Source organism: Herpailurus yagouaroundi, unplaced genomic scaffold (assembly GCF_014898765.1).
Source record: "Herpailurus yagouaroundi ecotype Mexico unplaced genomic scaffold, PumYag 185, whole genome shotgun sequence".
Lineage (NCBI taxonomy): Eukaryota > Metazoa > Chordata > Mammalia > Carnivora > Felidae > Herpailurus > Herpailurus yagouaroundi.
In genome coordinates, this window is record NW_024412416.1 from 19,810,090 (window position 1) to 19,831,520 (window position 21,431).

General features: G+C 44.7%; 1 protein-coding gene across 1 annotated transcript in view; it reads right to left on the bottom strand.

Annotated features, from left to right (window-relative positions):
- PCSK6 (proprotein convertase subtilisin/kexin type 6) overlaps nucleotides 1-21,116 on the bottom strand; it is a 178,546-nt gene extending 157,430 nt beyond the window's left edge. Inside the window, exons 1-3 of the mRNA XM_040493412.1 lie at nucleotides 21,059-21,116; nucleotides 18,968-19,084; nucleotides 11,428-11,513 (exon numbers count right to left, since the gene is read on the bottom strand). Of these exons, the coding sequence (XP_040349346.1) occupies nucleotides 11,428-11,513; nucleotides 18,968-19,084; nucleotides 21,059-21,116 (261 nt within the window). The remainder of the gene's footprint in view (nucleotides 1-11,427; nucleotides 11,514-18,967; nucleotides 19,085-21,058) is intronic.
- Between the last annotated feature and the right edge of the window lie 315 nt (nucleotides 21,117-21,431).

Consider the following 21,431-nt stretch of genomic DNA (forward strand, 5'->3'; position numbering starts at 1 on the left):
ACAGAATCAGAAACAGGCTCCAGGCTCCGAGCCATCAGCCCAGAGCCCGACGCGGGGCTCGAACTCACGGAGCGCGAGATCGTGACCTGGCTGAAGTCGGACGCTTAACCGACTGCGCCACCCAGGCGCCCCGAAGGTCTTCTTTTTAAACCATTTACTGGTTAAAGATTTCTTTGCAGCCATCTAGAATTAGCCACTTTATCAGATTTCTAAACCCAATGCTACTTTTGTATTTATTTTTGTTTCATTTTGATTGAAAAATACAAAAGTAAGGCTCCTCCTCCTGAAAAAATGCAGGTCCTAAAGCCATGTGGGGCACAGCACGGCTTCTGGTGTGTGGGGGAAGGGCACCAAGGGTACAAGGGGAGACCTGGGGTGGCCCTGAGCAGGTTGCAAGAGTGTCTGCCCTGGGAGAGAGCAGCCCAGCCTGGGTGTCAGAGCCCAAGTGGGTGAGGAGCTTGTCCACACCGTGAGACGTAGACAGAACACATGGCACCTTGGTTACCCACAGGGAGAATGATCAAATACAGTTAACACCCTGGGGTAGTGGGAGAGATTTCTCACTGTTAGACAAGAAAACTAGAAAGAACTCTGTGGTGCTGGGATTGGAATTGGACAGCCATGCGATTTTAGTTTTCCAGATAGATAGACAAAGAGATAGGCAGACACACCAGCGTGTGCACACGTGTCTCCCCTCACTGGACAGGCCTGTGAGAAGCAACACTCAAACAGTGGCAAACCCACCCAGAGCCCAGGTCTTGGCTTCTAAGTACCATTTTCTACTAAAAGGAACCAGGGCTTTTGGAGAAATGGCTGATTCCAGGGTCAGGGCAGGGAAAGTGCAAGAGGAATCTGTAATACCACATTTGGGAAGAGAGTAAGAAATGATGCAAAGAACTCTAGAGACATATCACCAGCACACGGGAGCCAGACTTGAAAGGCACCTACAAGGCCAAACCGAGACCAGTTGAAAATCGAAATAAATAATCCCTCTTGGAGGTTCCAGTCCAAGAATGAACTAGGAAACCATGAGTCCATACAGATATACTTAAGAACAAATCCTAAGTTGTATAGGAATCGGCTATTTTTACATAGTTTCAAAGCACCTCTCCACAAAATATTTACTAATTATAAAGGGGAAAAGAGAAACTTGACAGGCAGACAGAGCCTGTTAACAGAGTGATCAACAAGTGGGCCACCAGCAATGAGGCAAATTGAAACGTGGGCCATGGGGTCAGACGCAGCAAGAACACCGTGTCACCGCCCGAAGTGCAGAACCCAAATCATCGTGAGCAAACAAACAGCAGACAAACCCCCAATGAAGGGGGACCTTCCACAGAGTAATTGGCTTGACACTGGCAAGTGCCAAGGTCACGAAAGTCAAGAGAACAGTGAGGAACTATTCTAGACTCCAAGAGAGTAAGGAACAGCACTGTGCAAAGCCATATTGAAGCCAGAGGCAAAGGAAAAATCAGCAATGCTGAACTTGCCTTTATTTAACTTTCTGATATTTTGCTCACTGTGCAAATTTCAAATTTTAAAACGTTGCATTAAAATGATATTTCTCTTGGCCACTAAGTTTTTCTTTTCTGGCGTCCATCCCCTTATAGTTTAGTTGAAAGACCCCCATAGCTGTATGTAACACCTGACTCTGAACAGGATCCTTTCCTGTGAAGGCTACTGTTGGGAAGTTGGCAACAGTGTCGGAGGTATGATGGCCAGATGGTGGCAATGACCATCTGTAATCCTCTGGTTTCCAGGGTGCCACAGTTCTGTAGAATATGGTGCTGTTTGTTATGAAAGACACAGTAAAGGATGAGGGGTGATAAGGTCAGCTCAGCGATGTACTTTCAAACGGTTCAGAAAAAGTTGTATACTACAGTCCCAGCTATTTCTGAGACCTCATGACTGTTATCATATTTTTTAAAAAGAATACTATTTTTGAGAGGTGGGGGAGGGGCAGAAAGAAAGTGGGGGAGGGGCAGAGAGAGAGGGAGACACAGAATCTGAAGCAGGCTCCAGGCTCCGTGCTGTCAGCACAAAACCCGATACGGGGCTTGAATTCATTAACCTAGAGATCATGACCTGAGCCAAAGTCGGTCGCCTAACTGACAGAGCCACCCAGGTGTTCCTATAAAGAATATTTTAATTGCAATACAACAAGGTAACTAGAGTTCTCACTGCCCCCCTTTCCCAAATAAAGCCTAAAGACCTTCTAGTCTAGAATTGAGGTCAAAACCTGAATCACTTCAACAACCGTCTCTTTGGTGAGTTGGTCCTTGGAACCAGGTCTTCCTCCCTCCCCTGAAACTCATCAGGCCCACAACTACTTTGTAAAAGAGACAGGAAGCCAATGAGGTTTATTTCAAGGGTAGATGACCACTGGGGTCGGGAGGCTGCTTGAGGCCTGGCCCCGTCCATCTATGGATCAGGGCCCTGATCCTCACCCCAGCCCCCAAGGCTGCCCCCCACCTCCCACGTGGTGGCCTGATACTGCAGATAGGTTCATGCCACTTGTCCCTGTTTGGATCTAGTTGGGAGGAGTGCCCTCGCTGCCCTCCAGGCCCAGGCATGGACCCTATGATGGGGAGGAGGCAGGTAGGTGGAGACTCAGGGAACCCAGTTCTGCCAGATCTCCTGAACTCTTCCAGAGAAGTTGACACTTCAATTCTATAAGAGATCTCCCAAGTTGTTAACATTAGCAACTAATTTTAAAATGTTACCACCACTGGTGCAGCCTATGGACCACAGGGATTCCACGGCCCCTGAAACAAGGGGATCTAGACAATTTGGTTTAGATTTCCCTCACTCGAGGAGGTACACTGTTCACTTGTCTCTGAGTATGCAAGACCTAAGTAAGTCGCCTTATCCTTAGAAAGTCTCACCTGGAAAATTCACCAGGGAAGCTCTGGGCATGCCCAGATGTGCTCTTAGCAAAAAGCATCTCAGCTTGTGAATGGAGTAAAGCCATGTCTGTGACCTTCAGCACTAATGGCCGTGCACAGCACACCTGGCGGGCTGGTTACACCACAGACCCAAGAGCAAAGCTACAGTAAGCACCCCAGGAAAATAGGTGGGGTCCATCTGGGGGTCTCCAGAGAGGCTGGCAATGGGCTGCCATTTGGGGCTACTTCACTGAGGAAGGTCAAAAGGCTGCACGATTTGGGGAAAAAAAGAAAAAAGGATTTTTGTCCTTATGAAAGATAGGCTTAAAATTCAAACTTTAATATCTAAAACACTCTCACTAGAGAGCAGTTATCCTGAGGGAAATTAAAAAGGATTTTAGAGAAATTAATCTTCAAATTTTTCCCTTTAAAAATAAATAGCTCCTATACCCCAAAGAAGCAAAAGCAAGGACTTGAATAGATATTTGTACATCCACGTTCACATCAGCACTGTTCACAACAGTCAAAAGGAGGAAGCAACCCAAGTGTCCATCGATGGATGAATGTGGTCTATGCACACAATGGAGCATCATTGAGTCTTAAAAAGCTAGGACATTTTGACACATGTTACAATATGGATGAACCCTGAGGACATTATGTGGAGTGAAACGAGCCAGTCACAAAGGAACAAATATTGTTATGATTCCACTTCCATGAGGTACCTAGGATCGTCAAATTCATAAGGACAGAAAGTAGAATGGGGACTGCTGGGGGTTGCCAGGGGCTGAGGGAGGAGGAATGAGGAAGTTAAGTGTTGAATGGGTATAGAGTTTCAGTTTGGGAGGACGAAAAAGTTCTGGAGACAGGTGGTGGTGAAGGTTGTGTGACTATGAGAATGTACTTAACGACCCCAAACTCTACACCTAAAAATGGTTAAGATGGTAAATTTTATTATGAATATATTACCACAACAGGACACCTGGGTGGCTCTATCAGTTAAGCATCCAACTTCAGCTCAGGTCATGATCTCACCATTCATGAGTTCAAGCCCCGTATCGGGCTCTCGGCTGTCAGCACATAGCCTGCTTCGGATCCTCTGTTCCCCTCTCTCTCTGCCCCTCCCCTGCTCACGCTCTCCCTCTCTCTCGAAATAAATTAACTTTAAAATTAAAACAAATAGGGGTGCCTGGGTGGCTCAGTCGGTTGAGCATCAGACTTCGGCTTGGGTCATGATCTTGTGGTGTGTGAGTTCGAGCCCCGTGTCGGGCTCTGTGCTGACAGCTCAGAGCCTGGAGCCTGTTTCGGATTCTGTGTCTCCCTCTCTCTCTGACCCTTTTCCATTCACGCTCTGTCTCTCTCTGTCTCAAAAATAAATAAATGTTAAAAAAATAAAATTAAATTAAAACAAGTAATAATAAATGAATATTTTACCACAGTAAAAATATATCTCTTCCACATTCTCTCCCCACCTCTCCTAAAACTCACTCCTCTCTCATGTCACTTGGGGTGCTGGGTGTCAGCTCCCATGACAGGGAGCCCTACAAGGGAGAAGGTGTAGCCAGCCCCAAGGAGCAGAGAACAGAAACCAGAGCACAGCAATGCTGCCCAGCTGTAATTACTAACTACTCTTGGCTCCAGGCAGTTTATCCCCCTCCTGTGTCCCTCTATTATGTGGTTTCCCTCACAGGGTAAAAGGATACCAGAGGGGAGGCAGCAACGTTCTTGGCGACAGGCCAAGTCCACCTGACCCCATCACCCCAGCTTCCTTTTACCAGATGTCCATCCTGGGAGTGTGGCCGTCCAGGTCTGCTGACCAGGCAGCCCCGTACCAGCCCCCTAAATCAGCTGACCTCTGGGGGGCTTGCCCTACCGAGACAAGCTTCCATGAGTGAAGACATGGAAAACTTGAGTCCAACCGCATTAGTGCCCAAACTCAATAATGCCAATTAACAACAGACGTAAAGAGAAACACGCTCTATCATTTGGCTTCTGTGACTCAACCCCAAGCCGGTAATTAAAAATGAAGAAGCTACTGATGAGGCAGCTGTCATGATTTCACCAAAACACAACTCGAGGGACACCCTTTCCCGGTTGCAGAGCACATCGTGGTTTGGAAACGAAAAACAGGGCTCTGTGCGATAATTTTCAGTTAGCCCTTTCACTGTGGCATTTGGGACTTTTCCTGCAAAGCTGCTGCACTGAGGAGTCCGGGGACCCAGGCGGCTGCCCGTCTCTGTCCCCTCACTGGCCCCGGCTTCTCCCCTCACAAGGGAGGGGCTGGATCAGCTTTTCTCTCCCTTTCATGCTAACGTTATGGTTTATGGAATATTTGGCAATAAAAAATTTCGACAGAACTTCTGTATTCAAAGTAAAACTTCAGAAGCACTAATTCATAGGCGAGAAGTACTTGTTTGAAGGAAAGCAGGAGAAAACATCACCAGTCTGCCCCCTCTGCCCATGATTCACAAAGACAGTGCATGCGACAGTGTCTTGTGAACGTGGGGCAGATGAACACCCACCCACCCACGGTCGCCGGCTCTTCTGCAGTAACCTTGCTGAGTATTTACTGCTTAGTGACGCCCACACTGACTGCTGGGTGACTGCCCGTTCACTCCTTCCTTCTCTTAGCAAGTATGTGAACAGCTGTTTGACGCAGGCACTGTTCTAGACCCAGGGCATCCAGCAGGGCTTCCATAGGGCACAGGACCTGCCTCCGGGGGAGAGGCCACAGGGAGGCCCAAGGGAAGCTTGTGCCCAGCTGGTGCTCGGATAGCAACTATGAGACCTGCCCAAATGCATCCTGAGATAGAAACCGGTGCCTGCATTCTGAGAGGCTGGTGTCCCGCTGGTGGAGCAAACGTTTTCTACCAGGCTTTCGCGGAAAGGTGGGACCAGGCAGAGGGAGGACGGGAGGCGGAGCCAGGAGGTCGCAAAGGGACCCCAGCCATCCCCTTGCATGGACTGCAGGGGGCGCTCCGGTGGGTCTCCCCTTTGCCATCTTGGGTCTTGGGGCCAGGCTGCCCAGATCTGAATTGCAACCCCTCTGTTTAATTGAAAAGAGTTTCTGGGGGCGTCTGGGTGGCTCAGTCGGTTAAGTGTCCAGCTCTTGATTTTGGCTCAGGTGATGATCTCACAGGTCATGGGATCAAGTCCCGCATTGGGCTCTGTGCTGATAGTGCACAGCCTGCTTGGGATTCTCTTTCTCTTCCCCTCGCCCTCAAAATAAAGAAATAAACTTAAAAAAAAAAAAGTAAAGAACAGAAAAGAACAGAACTGTAAAGAACAGTTCTTTACTGAACTGTTCAGTTCTGTAAGAACTGTTCAGTAAAGAACAGAAAAGAGGCTCTGCGCAAGTGTCTTAATTTCTCTTTGCCTCTATTTCCCTTTCCATGCAGTGGGAATAACAGTATCTCACCCTCACAGTTGTCACGAGGCTAAATGGGGCCTGGCACGTGGCAAGCCGTTGTTCAGGTAGCCCTTTTCATATTATTTCTCAAAGAAAAGAAAATGAATGCATCTCACTTGCTAGTTGCAAAGTTGGTTCAAGAAAAAATCCCATTTGATCTTTAATTCTAATTTAAAAATATAGGGGCACCTGGGTGGCTCAGTCGGTTGAGCATCCGACTTCAGCTCAGGTCATGATCTCACGGTCTGTGAGTTCGAGCCCCGCATCAGGCTCTGTGCTGACCGCTCAGAGCCTGGAGCCTGCTTTGGATTCTGTGTCTCCCTCTCTCTCTGCCCCTCCCCTGCTCATGTTTTGTCTCTCTCTGGCTCTCAATAATAAATAAACGTTAAAAAAATAAAAATAAATAACTAATATATATATATATACATACATACATACATATATATATATGACTTCCTTATTGGTAGTTCCTGTGAGGAAAACAGAAACAAAAAGATCAGTATACACAGTATCGCCCTGCTGGCCAGGCCTGTGCCTGTGGGACATGTGGGAACAGGAGCTGTGCCCTGGGTGCTCAGGAAGGCGCAGGCGCGCGGGGATGCAGCACCCCACACAGGCGGCCCTGACCCCCGCCTCATGCCTGCCAGCCCCTGCATTTGTCAGTTCCCTGAAACTAACTTCTCTCTCGCCCCTTTCATTTTTATCAACTGTTATAAACTACAGCCGCCAATACATGATCGATTCCAGGCTGAAACGTTTTTAAGGTTCTAGACTTCTGATTCTGTAAAACGAATTCATGCCTTATGTCATCATTCATGTTCCCAAGTCTGCAAAGATAAATTCACTTCAAATGAAGAGATATGCTCATTAGGTTCTATGAGATTCTGTCTGATTTATGGTCACCACTTACTAAAGCTGAGAACTGGTATTTCTAATGTGTACCTTCACCTACAGATAACTCAAGATGACACATCTCCTTGACAGGTGGAACTGGATCCAGCAATTTTTTTTGGTGACTCACAACCCAATGGATACACACCTGCTCTCAGAGGGCTTAGTGACTGTACTTTATGAGCTGGGTGATCAGTGAGGACCTGACACAGCTGGGCTGCTATCTGCTCCCTCCCAGGGAATGACCGGCAAATTCCCACCACCCTGCCCCCACCTTCACTCAACACTATTTCTATCAGATGTTGCTGGGAGGTTGAGCAAGGGTGTGGCAGGGGGAATGTGTGTCATGAAATCCAACATGACACCAGCACTCTGGTCACTTTCCCCCTTTGCCCTGCCTGCGGCCCTGTAGGGAAGGGGCCAGTCCTTCCTGTTTTTCAAGAGAAGCTAGAAATTCCAATTCCTATCTGAAATCTCCCAATGTTTAAAATTATTTTTTTCAACGTTTTTTATTTATTTTTGGGACAGAGAGAGACAGAGCATGAACAGGGGAGGGGCAGAGAGAGAGGGAGACACAGAATCGGAAACAGGCTCCAGGCTCCGAGCCATCAGCCCAGAGCCCGACGCGGGGCTCGAACTCACGGACCGCAAGATCGTGACCTGGCTGAAGTCGGACGCTTAACCGACTGCGCCACCCAGGCGCCCCTGAAATCTCCCAATGTTTAAATGTTGAGATCGATTCCAATTTTCTTTTTTTTTTTTTAACATTTTTATTTATTATTGACAGAGAGGCACAGAGCATGAGCAGGGGAGGGGTGGAGAGAGGGGGAGACACAGAATCTGAAGTAGGCTCCAGGCTCTGAGCTGTCAGCACAGAGCCCGACGCGGGGCTCAAACCCACAAACTGCGAGATCATGACCTGAGCTGAAGTTGGTCGCTTAACCAACTGAGCCACCCAGGTGCCCCCGATTCCAATTTTCTACAAACATTCTAGTCAACATAAAATATACCTCGGAGCCTCTACGCCTCCCTGGATCACATGTGACCTGGCTTCCCTGGAGAGCCCTCAGTGTGGCCCTGAGCAAGGCTGCTGGCTAGTGTTGACTCACCCACCTGCAGACCATCAGCCATCTCCAGGGGCCAGAAATGCTCTGCATTTCATGACCCATTCCCCCTCAGAGTCTCGGCTCTGCCAGAAATGGACTCCACCATCCTACAGTGTGTTTTACCGCACCAAAGTTTCCAGAATTTGCTGTAGATCGAGAAGTCTTTCCAAGGCTTCCGTTCTGTTTTATTTCTCCCTGGTGACAACTGCAGACATGACCTTTGTCAAACGATCACTCAGATTTCTCTGCAATGGGTCTAACTGTTCAGCACACCACCTCTCTAACCTCTTTCTTTTCCAAATCCAGGCTAAGTTTAAGCTGCTTTGCTTATATCTCCGTCAGCTTCTACATAATTCCTACATATCTGCCTCACTTGGAAAAGAACAAATTGCCTTCCATTTCATTTGATCACCCCTACAAGCCCATGTAATCTTTCCTCAGGTATTCTTTTATGTGCCTGGCTATTTACTACCAGCAGTTCCGCTGCTGTGGTTTTGCACACCACATCTTCAAACAGAAAAGTTATGCATGTGGCTTCTCTTAGCCAAGGAGAAATGCTTTGGGATAGAAGAAGAGATGGGGGCGGGGGGCGTGGAACTAAAAATCAACTTGTTTGACAAGTTATCTTGACCCCAAGTCAAAGAAACCGTTGCTGCCTTGTTCCCAGCATCTGGAGATCCCAGAGCTTAACTGTCCTGCAGGTCCTACCAGCATGCTGGGGGGCCCCAAGGCTGGCTACTGCTCACACAGCTCCTGTGGCATCCAGTCTGCTGTCTCGTCTGCCCATCCAATGTCACAGCTCAACCTCCCTCACTCCAGCTACCCACCTGTGAGTCCCAAGTTCAGACACCAACCGCTACTCACTCATCCCACACACTCAAACCCCCTTCAGGTCACCTCTCCCACCTGCCACCTCCAAATCTCCTCACCCAGCCCCACCACTAGCTCCTCCTGCCAAACCTTTGAGAATTGCTATTATTTAAATTTTTTATTAAATGGAATGGAAGAAAATTGCAAATCATTCATCTGGAAAGGGGTTAATACCCACAATATATAAACAACTCCTACAGCTACAACAACAACAATTTTAAAAGGGGCAAGGGAGGAGCACCTGGGCGGCTCAGTTAGTTGCATGTCAGACTTTGGCTCAGGTCATGATTTTGTGGTTGGTGAGTTCGAGCCCCACACTGGGCTTGCTGCTGTCAGTGCAGAGCCCGCTGTGGATCCACTGTCCCCCTCTCTCTGCCCCTCCCCAGCTTGTGCTCTCTCAAAAATTGATAATAAACATTTAAAAAATATAATAAAATAAAAATGGGCAAAGGATTTGAATGTCCCCATTTGACATTTCCCCAAAGCAGATGTATAAATGGCCAATATGCCCATTAAAAATATGCTCAGCATCACCAGCCATTACAGAAATGTAAATCAAAACCACAGTAAGATACCATGTCACATACATTAGGATGGCTACTATCCACAAACCAGAAAACGAGTGTTGGCAAGAATGTGGAGAAATCACAGCCCTTGTGCACTGCTGGTGGCAATGTAAAATGGTGCAGCAGCATGCTTCATCAAAAGAGGCAAACATAAGTTTACCATATGATACAGCAATTCCATTTCTGAGTACCATATATGCCCCAAAGAATTGAAAGCAAGAGCTCAAAGAGATCTAGGTACACCCACGTTTGTAGCAGCTTTATTCACAATAGCTGAAAGGTGGAAGCTGCAAGTGTTCATTGACAGATGAACCGACAGCCAAAATGTGATATATCCATACAATGGAATATTATTTTGCTTTAAAAAAGAAGGGAATTCTAACACCTCTACATGGATGAACTCTGAGGACATGATGCTGAGTGAAACGAGCCAGTCATAAAAGACAAATACTGTATGATTCCACCTATATGAGGCACGTAGAGTAGTCAAATTCATAGAGACAGAAAGTAGAATGGTGGTTGCCAGGGGCCTGGGGGTGGAGAGAGTTAATACAAAGTTTTAGTTTTGCAAGATGAAGAGTTCTGGAGATGGGTTGTCGTGGTGGCTTGCAGAATGACATGAATGTAATCAACACCACTGAGCTGTACATGAACAACGGAGAAGATGGCAGATTTTGTGCTGTATGTATTTTACCACAGTTTTTTTTTTTTTTCCTAAGGCCTCAAACAAACAAATGTAAAACTCTTCTAAGATATTTTACAAATGAAAATACCTCTTTGGTATTTGCTTATATATTCCTGTCTTAGTTGAAAGCTCTCATTTACCTGATAACCCTCCCTAACAAATAGCATGTGTCCAGTTTTTCTCACCCTTGTTTTCCTGCCTAAGTATTCATGGCTCTCATTTTCACTTTTAGAAACATCCAGGCTGGATGGTAAGTTCTGTGGCCATAGTCATCCTCCCAGGAAAGGACATCTCCAGGCTTTCAAGCCTCACCGTGTTTCTCCTTCCCAAGTCCATGCCACCTGCTGTCACCACCCCTGTCCCTTGCCATACTCATCATCACCATCATCAAGGAGCTCACCCCTCTCCTTTGTCACCATTTTGCCACCAAGACATGACTTTGACATTCAGGTAAATGACCTTCCTGACACCTGGCCTCAATACTCCTGACTGCCGTTATCCTCTCTCTGACCTCTCCATTCCAGCAACCATGAGCATGGCCCCAGCCAGGCCCCCAGACTTCAGTCTCCTCCCTCACCACTATTTTCCCTTCCCACTTACGAGCCTTGAGCACTCCAGATTCTTGGTCCATCCTGCCCCACCCAGTCCCGGGCTTTTGGGGCAGTTTGTTTCAACCATGCTCTCTTTAGAACCCCAGACTGCTTGTCCCTTCACTTTCGGTCACCCTTGCTCTTCCAGTCCCCAGGCATGGCTGAGGACATCCTTACCATGCAATCACACCATTACCATGTCAGTATAAAGGCTCATCCAGCTCAAACCACCCAGACTTCTCCTGTCTTCACCCCCCAGACAGCTCCCTCCTGCCTCTTTTCTAAAGAACTGCCTTTCCCAGAGTCTCTGGTCCTTGCCCCAATCACCTCCCTTCCCTCTGGCCTTCTCCCCAGAGATTACACCATTCCCTTATCTCACCAGTATTTATGTTCTTCCCTCTGCTCACCCCCTCCTACCCTCCTCCTACTCCCTCATCCTCCAAGGACAGCCCAAATACCTGCTCCTCCTTAAGGAATCCTTGGACTCCAGAGGCCATAAGGCACAGGGGTATCCCTAAACAACAGAGGTCAACTGTGGTGGACAGGATCTGAGCAGCTCTATCCAGAGGCATGCTCTGGCAGACTTAGAACTCTGCATCCAACATCAGAGGACAATACTATTCTCCAGACACATGGGACATTTTCAAAAACTGACCTAATACCAGGTCTAAAGCAAATAACTGATTTTCCCAAAATATCAAAGAACTGGTTTCATCAGGACAGCATAGGTCTCTGATCATGGAGCAATGATGTGAGACATGAATACCATAAAGAGGAGTTTAAAAATTCCACATGTTTGGAAATTAGCAAACACATGTATATATAACTCATGGATCCAAGAAAATATCATACTGGAAATTTAAAAGTACATGCAAACAGAATGAGTGACAATACTATATATGACAACCCATGAGCATTAATGACCATGACACTGGAAGGGAAGTGACAACTTTAGGTGCTCACATTAAGAGTTGACATGCTGAACATTCATGAGATTAAGTATCTAACAAAAAAGTTAAAAAGAAAATAAATTAGAGGGCACCTGGGTGGCTCAGTTGGTTGAGTGTCCAACTTCAGCTCAGGTCCTGATCTCACAGTTTGTGGATTCGAGCCCCATGTCAGGCTTTACACTGTCAGCACAGAGTCTACTTCAGATTCTCTGTCTCCCTCTCTCTGCCCCTCCCCTGCTCATACTCTCTCTCTCTTAAAAATAAATAAACAATAAAAAAATAGAGAAGAAAAGAGATAATAAAGTTAGGATAACTCTATAAAACAGCAAATAATTTTATAATAATGAGACTAAACCAAGCCAATAGTAGTTCTTTAACAATCTAGCAGGGCGCCTGGGTGGCTCAGTGGGTTAAGCATCCGACTTCAGCTTGGGTCATGGTCTTGTGGTTCACAAGTTCAGGCCCCATGTCAAGTTCTGTGCTGACAGCTCAGAGCCTGGAGCCTGCTTCGGATTCTGTGTCTCCCTCTATCTCTGCCCCTCCCCCACTCGTGCTCTGTCTCTCTCTCTTGCTCTCTCTCTCAAAAGTAAATAAAAACATAAAAAAAAAACCCAATCTAGCAAGATAGGCCCCATGACAACACTGATTAGTAAAATGAGAAGGCACAAATAAGTAATATTATAAATAAAAACAGAGATACAACTAAAGATAAAGCAGAGAAATAAAAATAATAATAAGGAAACACTATCAATGATGTTAAGCTAACAAATCTGAAAATATAGACAACAAGAACAAATCTTCGGGAAATTATAACTTAAGAAAACTAACTAAAGAAGAAATGCTTATAGGACTAGTCAGACTTTTCATTAAAGAAACTGAAGCACTAATTAAATATCTTTTCTCTTTCCCACAAAACAGGTCTAGATAATTTTACAGGTAAGCTGTACCAAAATGTCAAGGTGTAGATAATCCCAGTCTTGCATAAACTCTTCCAGAGAATAGAAATGGTAAAATCTAATGAGGCTAGATTATCCTTAATATTGCACCAGACAAAGACAGTATAGGAAAAGATTTTAAGTTCATTTTGCCCATAAATATAAAAGCAAAACTCTTAACTAGAATATTAGAAAACCAAATTCAGCAGTGATGAAAGAAGATAATCCACCATGACCAAGTTGAGTTTATTCCAGAAATGCAATGGTATTTTAACATTAGAAAATCAATAAATGTAATTAACTATATTAACAAATTAGAGATATAGGAAAATATTTTGATAAAATTAAAAACCCATATAATGAAAAGCTCTCAGCAAGTAGAAAGAAGAGAGAACTTCCTTAACCTGTTAAAGAGTTATCTGCAAAAAAATACATAGCAAATATTAAGCTTAATATACTGAAACCATTCCCTGTAAAATCAAGAACATAATCTATGATCAATGCTTTTACTGCTCATTATACTGAAGGTCTTAGCCAGCACCACCAGCAGTAATTAAGTAATCAGCTTAAATATTGCTCAGGAAGAAACAAAGCTAATGTTATTCATTGGTGAAATGACTACATAGGAAACCATAATATCTATAGACAAATTATTAGAAAAAACAATGGCATTTATAGCAGGGTGGCTGGATATAAGGTCAATATAAAAAAAAGCCAATTGCATTTCTATATACCAGCAATAGCTGTTAGAAAGCTTAAGGTATCTATACATTTAACAAAAGATGTATAAGTCCTGTACATAGTAAATTATTAAACTTTACTAACCTATATTAAAGGAGACCTCAATAAACAAATAAACATACCATATTCATGGATATGAGGACCCCACATCATAAAGATATAACAGATGTATCAAATAGACTTATATATTAAATAAAATTTTAGTCAACAGAGTTTTTGTTGAGTCAACAGAGTTTTTATTTGTGAAGCTTGTCAAATTGACTCAGTGTTAACATGGAAGAACAAAGGGCCAAGAATAGCCTAGATATGCCTGAAGAAGAGTAATACTTGCTCTACATGATAGGAAGCCTTATTATAAAGCCACTGTACTAAAGTTTGTGAGACATTGTGTCCAAGACAGAAAAATTAAACCCATGGAACAGAAAAGAGAGACAAAACCCATGCAGATACAAACTTGATCTATGATGAAACATGAATGGTGAAAGGAGGGACTTATCACCTGATGAATCCATATGAGAAAAAAATTAAATCCTTACTTTGCATCAAACACAAAAACAAATGTGAGCTAGATTAAGTACTTTTAAGTGTGACAAAACTAAAACTTTTAGAACATAGGAAAGTGGGCCAGATATCTCTATTTGCCACTCTAAATCTACTTTCCAACTTCCTCTACCTGGCTCTCTGCCCCAGGAATATGGACTACATCAGTGGGTTCCTTTGATCTCTGGCTGTGGATTGGCTTTGGCAATGAAGCACCCTGGGAAGGTATCAGAGGGAAGGCGGAGGAGAGTGAAGCTGGCTTATTTACTCCCCTGACACTCCCTACAGGGTTACTTCAGACTGGTTTTGTCTCTCCCCGGAGATCACTGCTCAATACAGTCTCTCCTTCTCTCTCTATTCCTTTGGGTCCAGAGGATGGGAAAAACTTTGCTGTTAATAACACCCGGTGATTTCTTCAAACTCTGCCCACACCTTTGAAAAGAGTTAATCTACCTATTAACCCTCTTCAAAGTGCCCTAATTTGAGTGTGTCCTACCGATCTTATTGAGACCCTCATTGATAATGTCATTGTTACTGGAAATGGTCTTAAAATAGATCCTCAAAATTGGATTCTGGGTTTGTCCATATATTACAAGAGCACTGGGATCATCACCTTGCTGAGGGCAAGGGTGTGTGTGTGAATAAAGATAATGCACAGCATGTGGATTATATGCAAATCCAGAGCGTTCATGATTACACATAATGATACATGAGAATGAGGTGCAGGAGGAGGGTGAGGCATGGGGAGAACAGGGAGTGTGGCAACAGCAATTGCAAAGGTGGTAAGGTTAGGTAGATTCTGTGTATGGCCCTACAGAACATATATAGGGGGAAAAGAGAAGCTAAAAACAATCAACTAAGAACACATATGGAGAACCAGATGGCTCCCATGGCAGCCCCAGGGTGTGATTTTAAGGTTCCGGAGTCAAAAAGCTGTTGAAATGCTCAACAGTCCCAGGTCTCTTACAATGAGGAAAGATGGGGAAGAAGTGGGCCCATCAGGCACAGCTAGACAATGGCTGCAACAGAGAACTCTGACCTCTTTTGTCTGTATAAACAACCTTCCCACCATATGTGAGAGAGACCTCTGGGAAAAAAAAAATGGCTGCTACTGGGCCACTGTCTCACAAGCTGGGGCCCTTTTTCCACAGGACCCAGCCCACATCTCTCACTGCCCAAGCCCACAAAATGAGTTGGATCCTAGAAGTCCAGCATCAGCTTTGGAAGGAGAGGGCTGGTGTGTCCTGCAGGAGCCTGGAAAATGTGGAGTAAATTCGATGAATGTACAGGGAAGGAGGAGGTTATGTAAATAGCCCAGATCTGGCCAAATTTGAGGATGTGGGTGCTTTCCCCACAATCAGATTATTTCATGCGTAACTCAGATATCTAGGAGGTGTTTACCATCTACAAGATTGGCTAGCCGACATCAAGAATGAACAAAAACCAATAGCTGGTAAGGTCAACCTGCTGGAACTTCCTGATCCCTGTGAAGCAATGGCTCTCCAAGCTCCAGCAAGCACTGTATGCCCTGGAGGGCCTCTTAAACCCCTGTTTCTGGGCTCACCCTCAGAGTTTCTAATGACGTAGGTAGGTAGTAGGGCCCAAGAATTTGCATCTCTAATATGGCCCTAAATGGTGCTGCTGGTGGTGGTCAGGTGGGAATTGGGAGAATGAGAATGTTGGAGGGATCTGCTATGTGAAATCTCCTAAGCTACCCCAACAAACTTGACCAAGAAGTTGAGGATGCCCGGGGAAGGCATAGCAGCATTCCCAAAGAGCTCTGCGGTGGTTGCCCTCTCTATCCTGCGGATAACCAAGGGATGTTCTAATGGCCCTGGGTCCCTTCCCTACTGTCAGTGGGAACCATGGGATCCTAAGAGGTAGAGACCAGTGGCAGGTACAACTGACAGAGGCAAGGAGAATAGGATGCAATGCTAAATATAATTGATACGCTTAAGTGAGGAGATAAGATGAAAGTATCTAAAGGGCCCCATTATAATCAGAGAAGGTAGAAAAGCAGGAGTGGGGAACAATTGCAAATAGAAAACATGGCAGAAGGGGTGCCTGAGTGGCTCAGTTGGTTGAGCGTCTGACTTCAGCTCAGGTCATGATCTCACAGTTCATGAGTTCAAGCCTCGCATCAGGCTCACTGCTGTCAGCCCCCACACCGGGCTCTCTGCTGTCAGCGTAGAGCCCACTTTGGATCCTCTGTCTCCCTCTCTCTCCTCCCCTCCCCTGCCACACACTCTCTCTCTCAAAAATGAATAAACACTAAAAAAATCATGGTAGATATTAACTCAATGTTATCAATAATCATTTTAAATGTGAATGTCTACACCAATTAAAAGAGAATGAAAGAATAGATTTCAAAAAAAAAAAAAAAAACCACACAATAGCTTTTGTGCTGCAAAGGGCACCATCAAGAAAGTAGAAAGACAATCCATGGAGTGGGAGAAAATATTTGCAAATCACATAGTTGAAAAGGGACTCGCATGTAGAATATATAATAATAAAAGACAAACCAATTATATATGTGGACAAAAGATCTGAACAGATATTTCACTAAAGAAAAATTACAAAAGGCACATGAAACAAGCACATGAAAAGATGCTCAGCAACATTAGCTATCAGGGAAATGCAAACCCACTAAGATGGCTACAATAAAAAAAGACGTAATAATAAGTGTTCATGAGGATGTGGAGAAATCGGGCCCCCATACACCACTGGTGAGATTGTAAAATGGTGGAGCCACTTTGGAAAACAGCCTGGCAGTTTCTCAATAGCTCAAACATTGAATTACCATATGACTCAGCAATTCCACTCCCAGATATAATCCCAGAGGAGTAAATATATACATGAATGTTCATAGCAGCATAATTCATAATAGCCAAAAAGGTGGAAACAACCTCAATGTCCATCAATGGACAAACAAAACATCTATATACTGGTACATCCACACTGTGGAATGTTATTTGGAAATAAAAAGAATGAAGTCCTTGACAAGTTACAAAATGAATGAACCTTGAAGACACACTAAATGGAAGAAGCCAGTCACAAAAAAGACCACCTATTGTATGATTCCATAATATGAAATGTCCAGTATAGGCAAATCTATAGAGACAGAAAGTAGATTAGTAGTTGTCTGGGGCTGGGGGAATGGGGCAGAATGGGGAATGACTGCTAATAGGTCTGGGGTTTCTTTCTGGGGTGATGAAATGCTCTAAAATTGATTGTAGTGACGGTTGCACAACTGTGAATATACAAAAACAAAACAAAACAAAAAAACATTGGATTGTATATTTAAAAATTTTTTTAATCTTTATTTTTGAGAGAGAGAGAGACAGCAGAGTACGAGTGGGGGAGGAACAGAGAAAGAGGAAGACACAGAATCTGAAGCAGTCTCCAGGCTCCAAGCTGTCAGCACAGAGCCTGATGTGGGGCTTGAACTCATGGACGGCAAGATCATGACCTGAGCCGAAGTCAGATGCTTAACCGACTAAACTACCCAGGTGCCCTGGATTGTATATTTTAAATAGGGAAATCATATGGCATGTGAATTACAATTTAATAAAACTAGTATAAAAAAAGAGAAAAGATAGATAAAGGTTAACTCTCCTATTTAATCAGAAGACACCTATACAAATTTTTTAAAAAATTCACAAACTGGAAAATGCTATTTCCATACTTGTAACTGACAAAGGGTTGGTATTCATAATATATAAACACAGTCATCCCAATTCTAGGCAAGTACCCAAGAGAAACTCTGGTATATGTGCCCCAGAGGTCATGTACAAGATTATTCTTAGCAACAACATTCTTAATAAAAATCACACACATTCATGGCCAGAAGAATGGACAGATACATTGTGACTTGTTGGCCAACGACTATTGTACAGCAGTGAAAATAAATGAACCAAAGTTAAACAGGGTGGCTACACTGTGGCTGAGTCTTAGAAACATGACGTTAAGTGAGCAAAAAAGCAAGTCCCGGGCCACATGCACACATACATCATTTTTATAGAGCTCAAAAACAAAACTGAGCAATACATCATCTAAGTGTATCTATAACACCTGCAATCCATGCTCCATTTGGACAGGGGAGCAGGACAGGTGGTGGCAGGGTGGTATTAATTAAACAACAGGCCATTAGACTGAGGTGGCTCTAATTCCTTAGCAGCCTATATAAGCAAGCCAAGACCTAAGCCTGTAAATGCCTCAAGGCAAAGAAATCAAAATCCAAGGACAGCCAATCACAAACAGCCAACAAGGCTTTCCCCAAACACGGCAACCACTTAAGCTACAGCCAATCAAATCATTTCCTTGCTTTACCTGGGTACCTTCTTCTCTCTTGCTCTGTCAGCAGGGCACTCCTAACCACTTCCAGTTTGATGCTGCCCGATTCAAATAGACTTGTGCTCAAATAAATTCTTAAAAATTTTAATATGCCTCCATTAATCTTTTAACAGTGGTTAAGGCAGAGGAGAAATATATAGGTAATATTGATGGTTGTCTAGTTTCTGCACAGGGTGGTGGCTTCACAAGGGCTATTATTGTGCTTTTTATAACTGACACATATGGGAACTATTTTATATGTGTCAAATAAAATGCTTCAAAGACAACGAAGGAGAAATAACGTGTGTCGTCAGCTCCGGTTCTGCCATTCCTAACCTGAGTAACTCCGTAACTTCTATGTGCCTCAGTTTCCTCATCTGTCACTGGGGACAGAGAGTCAGGGAGAGATACCTACTTTGTGGGGTGGCTATAAGGAGTAAATGAGAGTTTCTAGCCCAGTAAAAGTTTACCATCCTTTTCACCGTCACTATCATCATCATAATCATTATACCTATCATCGTCATCCTCACCATTCTCATTGCCATCATTCTCCTCCTCCTCCTCCTCCTCTTCCTCCTCACTGTTTTCTGTTGCGAAATGGAAATGATCTCTCACTGCCGGGTCCTACAGTGTCACTTGCATCACATTCTGCTGGTATATGGTTATTGGTGCAGGCATCTCCCTTGCTAGAGAGCAGGGGATGGGACTAGCTGGCCTGTCTTGGTCTCCTCTGCATTTCCCGCAGCAGCCAGGTCAGGGCCTGCCCCTCACAGAATTGCTGCTTAAGCTGAGCCACATTAAGAGTCAATGACTCTCTTGCAATAACACAAAGCTCTCTCTTCTCCCTCTCCTTCCTGATCATCCATAAGATAGTGGAAGCATACTACAGTCAGTGTGATGTGTGGTTGGCTGATGCTACCTCTATTTTCAACAATTTCTCTGCTGCCCACCTCTTCTATAGAGGTTGTAGAATCTAAAATCCTGATATCTCAGACTGCCTTGAAGCTAGCATAGCCACAGACATAGGTCTGCCCCATGAAATGTCACCTCTCTGGGGGAGGTGACCCTTCCTGAATAAAAAGGTAGAAAGACCTTTTCTACCTTTTGACCCCCAGCCTTGCCTGGAACTTGAACATGAAGCCTGAAGGTGCATCAACCACCATGCTGTATGGTCACAAGGGCAGAGACCTGAGTGTGGTGGAGTAGCCAAAGACATCACCAGGCACAGCACCAACCCTGGAGGACCCATTTCCAGACCTGCTGTGTGAAAGAACCGACCCTGGCCACCACCTTCTGGTTTTGCATCTGAATGCATTCCTTTCTACCATCTGACAATGCTTTGAAATTGATGGCGCAGGGTGTATTATTCCCCAGCAGAATGCATGCAAAGTATCCACTCTCAGAGGAGGGAAGGGGGCTTTTAGATTACTGATTAAATTAGATTGCAGCAATCTGACCATTCCAAATTTCAGTTCTCACATCCAAAGGCAGGCTGTGACTCCAAGACTCCCTAAGTACCCAGCCTTCCACAGGTCCACCAAAATCCAATATGGAACCAACCCAGGCAAAATGTTAGGGAGAGGGCTGTAGGGGGTTCTTATAAATGTGGGCAGGTGGCCACAGCATGGATGGTGTTAGACATCCACACGGGGGTGCCTGCACAGAGTGTCTGTCACGCAGGAAGGCCCACTTCCAGTCTGCCCTAATAATGACTGACCCCTTTAGTTACACAGAGGCTTAAGTCTACACTGTGATACAACAGCCAGATGAGAACACTATTTGGGTAATGATCATTACATTCATACTTTACAGATGAATATACGACTTGACATCCAGAGACATTAAGGGACTCGCCAACCGTTGAACAATTTGTATACAAAAGCATTGGAATTAGAATCCGCCCCTTCTAATTCGTAAGTCTGTATTTTTGCCACTGGCTCTGTCTGCAGGAGGCACCAGGTCAAAATAGCCCTATAAAATGAAAAACATGCATGTCTTCGTACATCATGGGGAAATTTGGCTATGATGGGGGGAGTAACAGAAGAAAAAACAATCCATCTCCTGCCTTCCTGTTTCCAGAGTCCCATTATGACTCTGGCTCATTTAATTAGGAGAGTCAGTGTTCTGTGCAATCCATCCTGAGTGATGCCCAGACTAAGTAAAGTTTGGAAAAAGCATAAAAATCCAGCATCTCCAGGCACACAGCTCTCCTTTGGGAATGAACGTGGACATGTGTCAGCTGTAATTAATAGGCAAATGCACATTGTAGAGAGCTGCCCCAGGCTCTATCTGGCCACGTTCAGGCAACAGACTACTCCTTCATAAGCTTTACGTGGCTCCCAGATGCCCACATAGGCTAACCGACACGCAAAGTTGCACTTAATCCAAAGTTTTATTTCATGTATCCTCAAGAGAGGATCATGAATTAATTCCAAGCAAGAGGGCTCTCTTTTGCAACAGTGGTGGTGGGCACAAGCCCAGCTGAGCTTGCCAGGGAGGTGGAAGAGCTGAGGAGGGCACCTTGCGCGTGCTGCCAGCCACAGTGGCTACGGGCCAGGCACCTCGCTGGGAGCCCAGGAGCACGCTCTGCAGCCCGGGATCTCCTGGTTTGTAAGCCATGGTTCATTGCTTCTTTCTTGGCCTGGCTTAACTTCTGCCCTTTCCATCTTAAACTTTTCACATCAGTGAATCTTCTCCCGCAAAAAAAGATGAGAGGTAAAACAAACACCCTATCTGCAATCTTCTCCACGTCCCACCTTCGACTAGCTCTGATTTCCTACTTTAAAAATAGACAGTGCTTTCCTAGTCTGTCTCCAATGCCTGACATTGAAAGGACGTGTTATTTCCCTCCCTTTTGGTATTAATAATCACCACGATGATAATATTATTAGCATTAATATGCACTGAGTGTCTGCTTCGGGCCTGGCGCTGTTC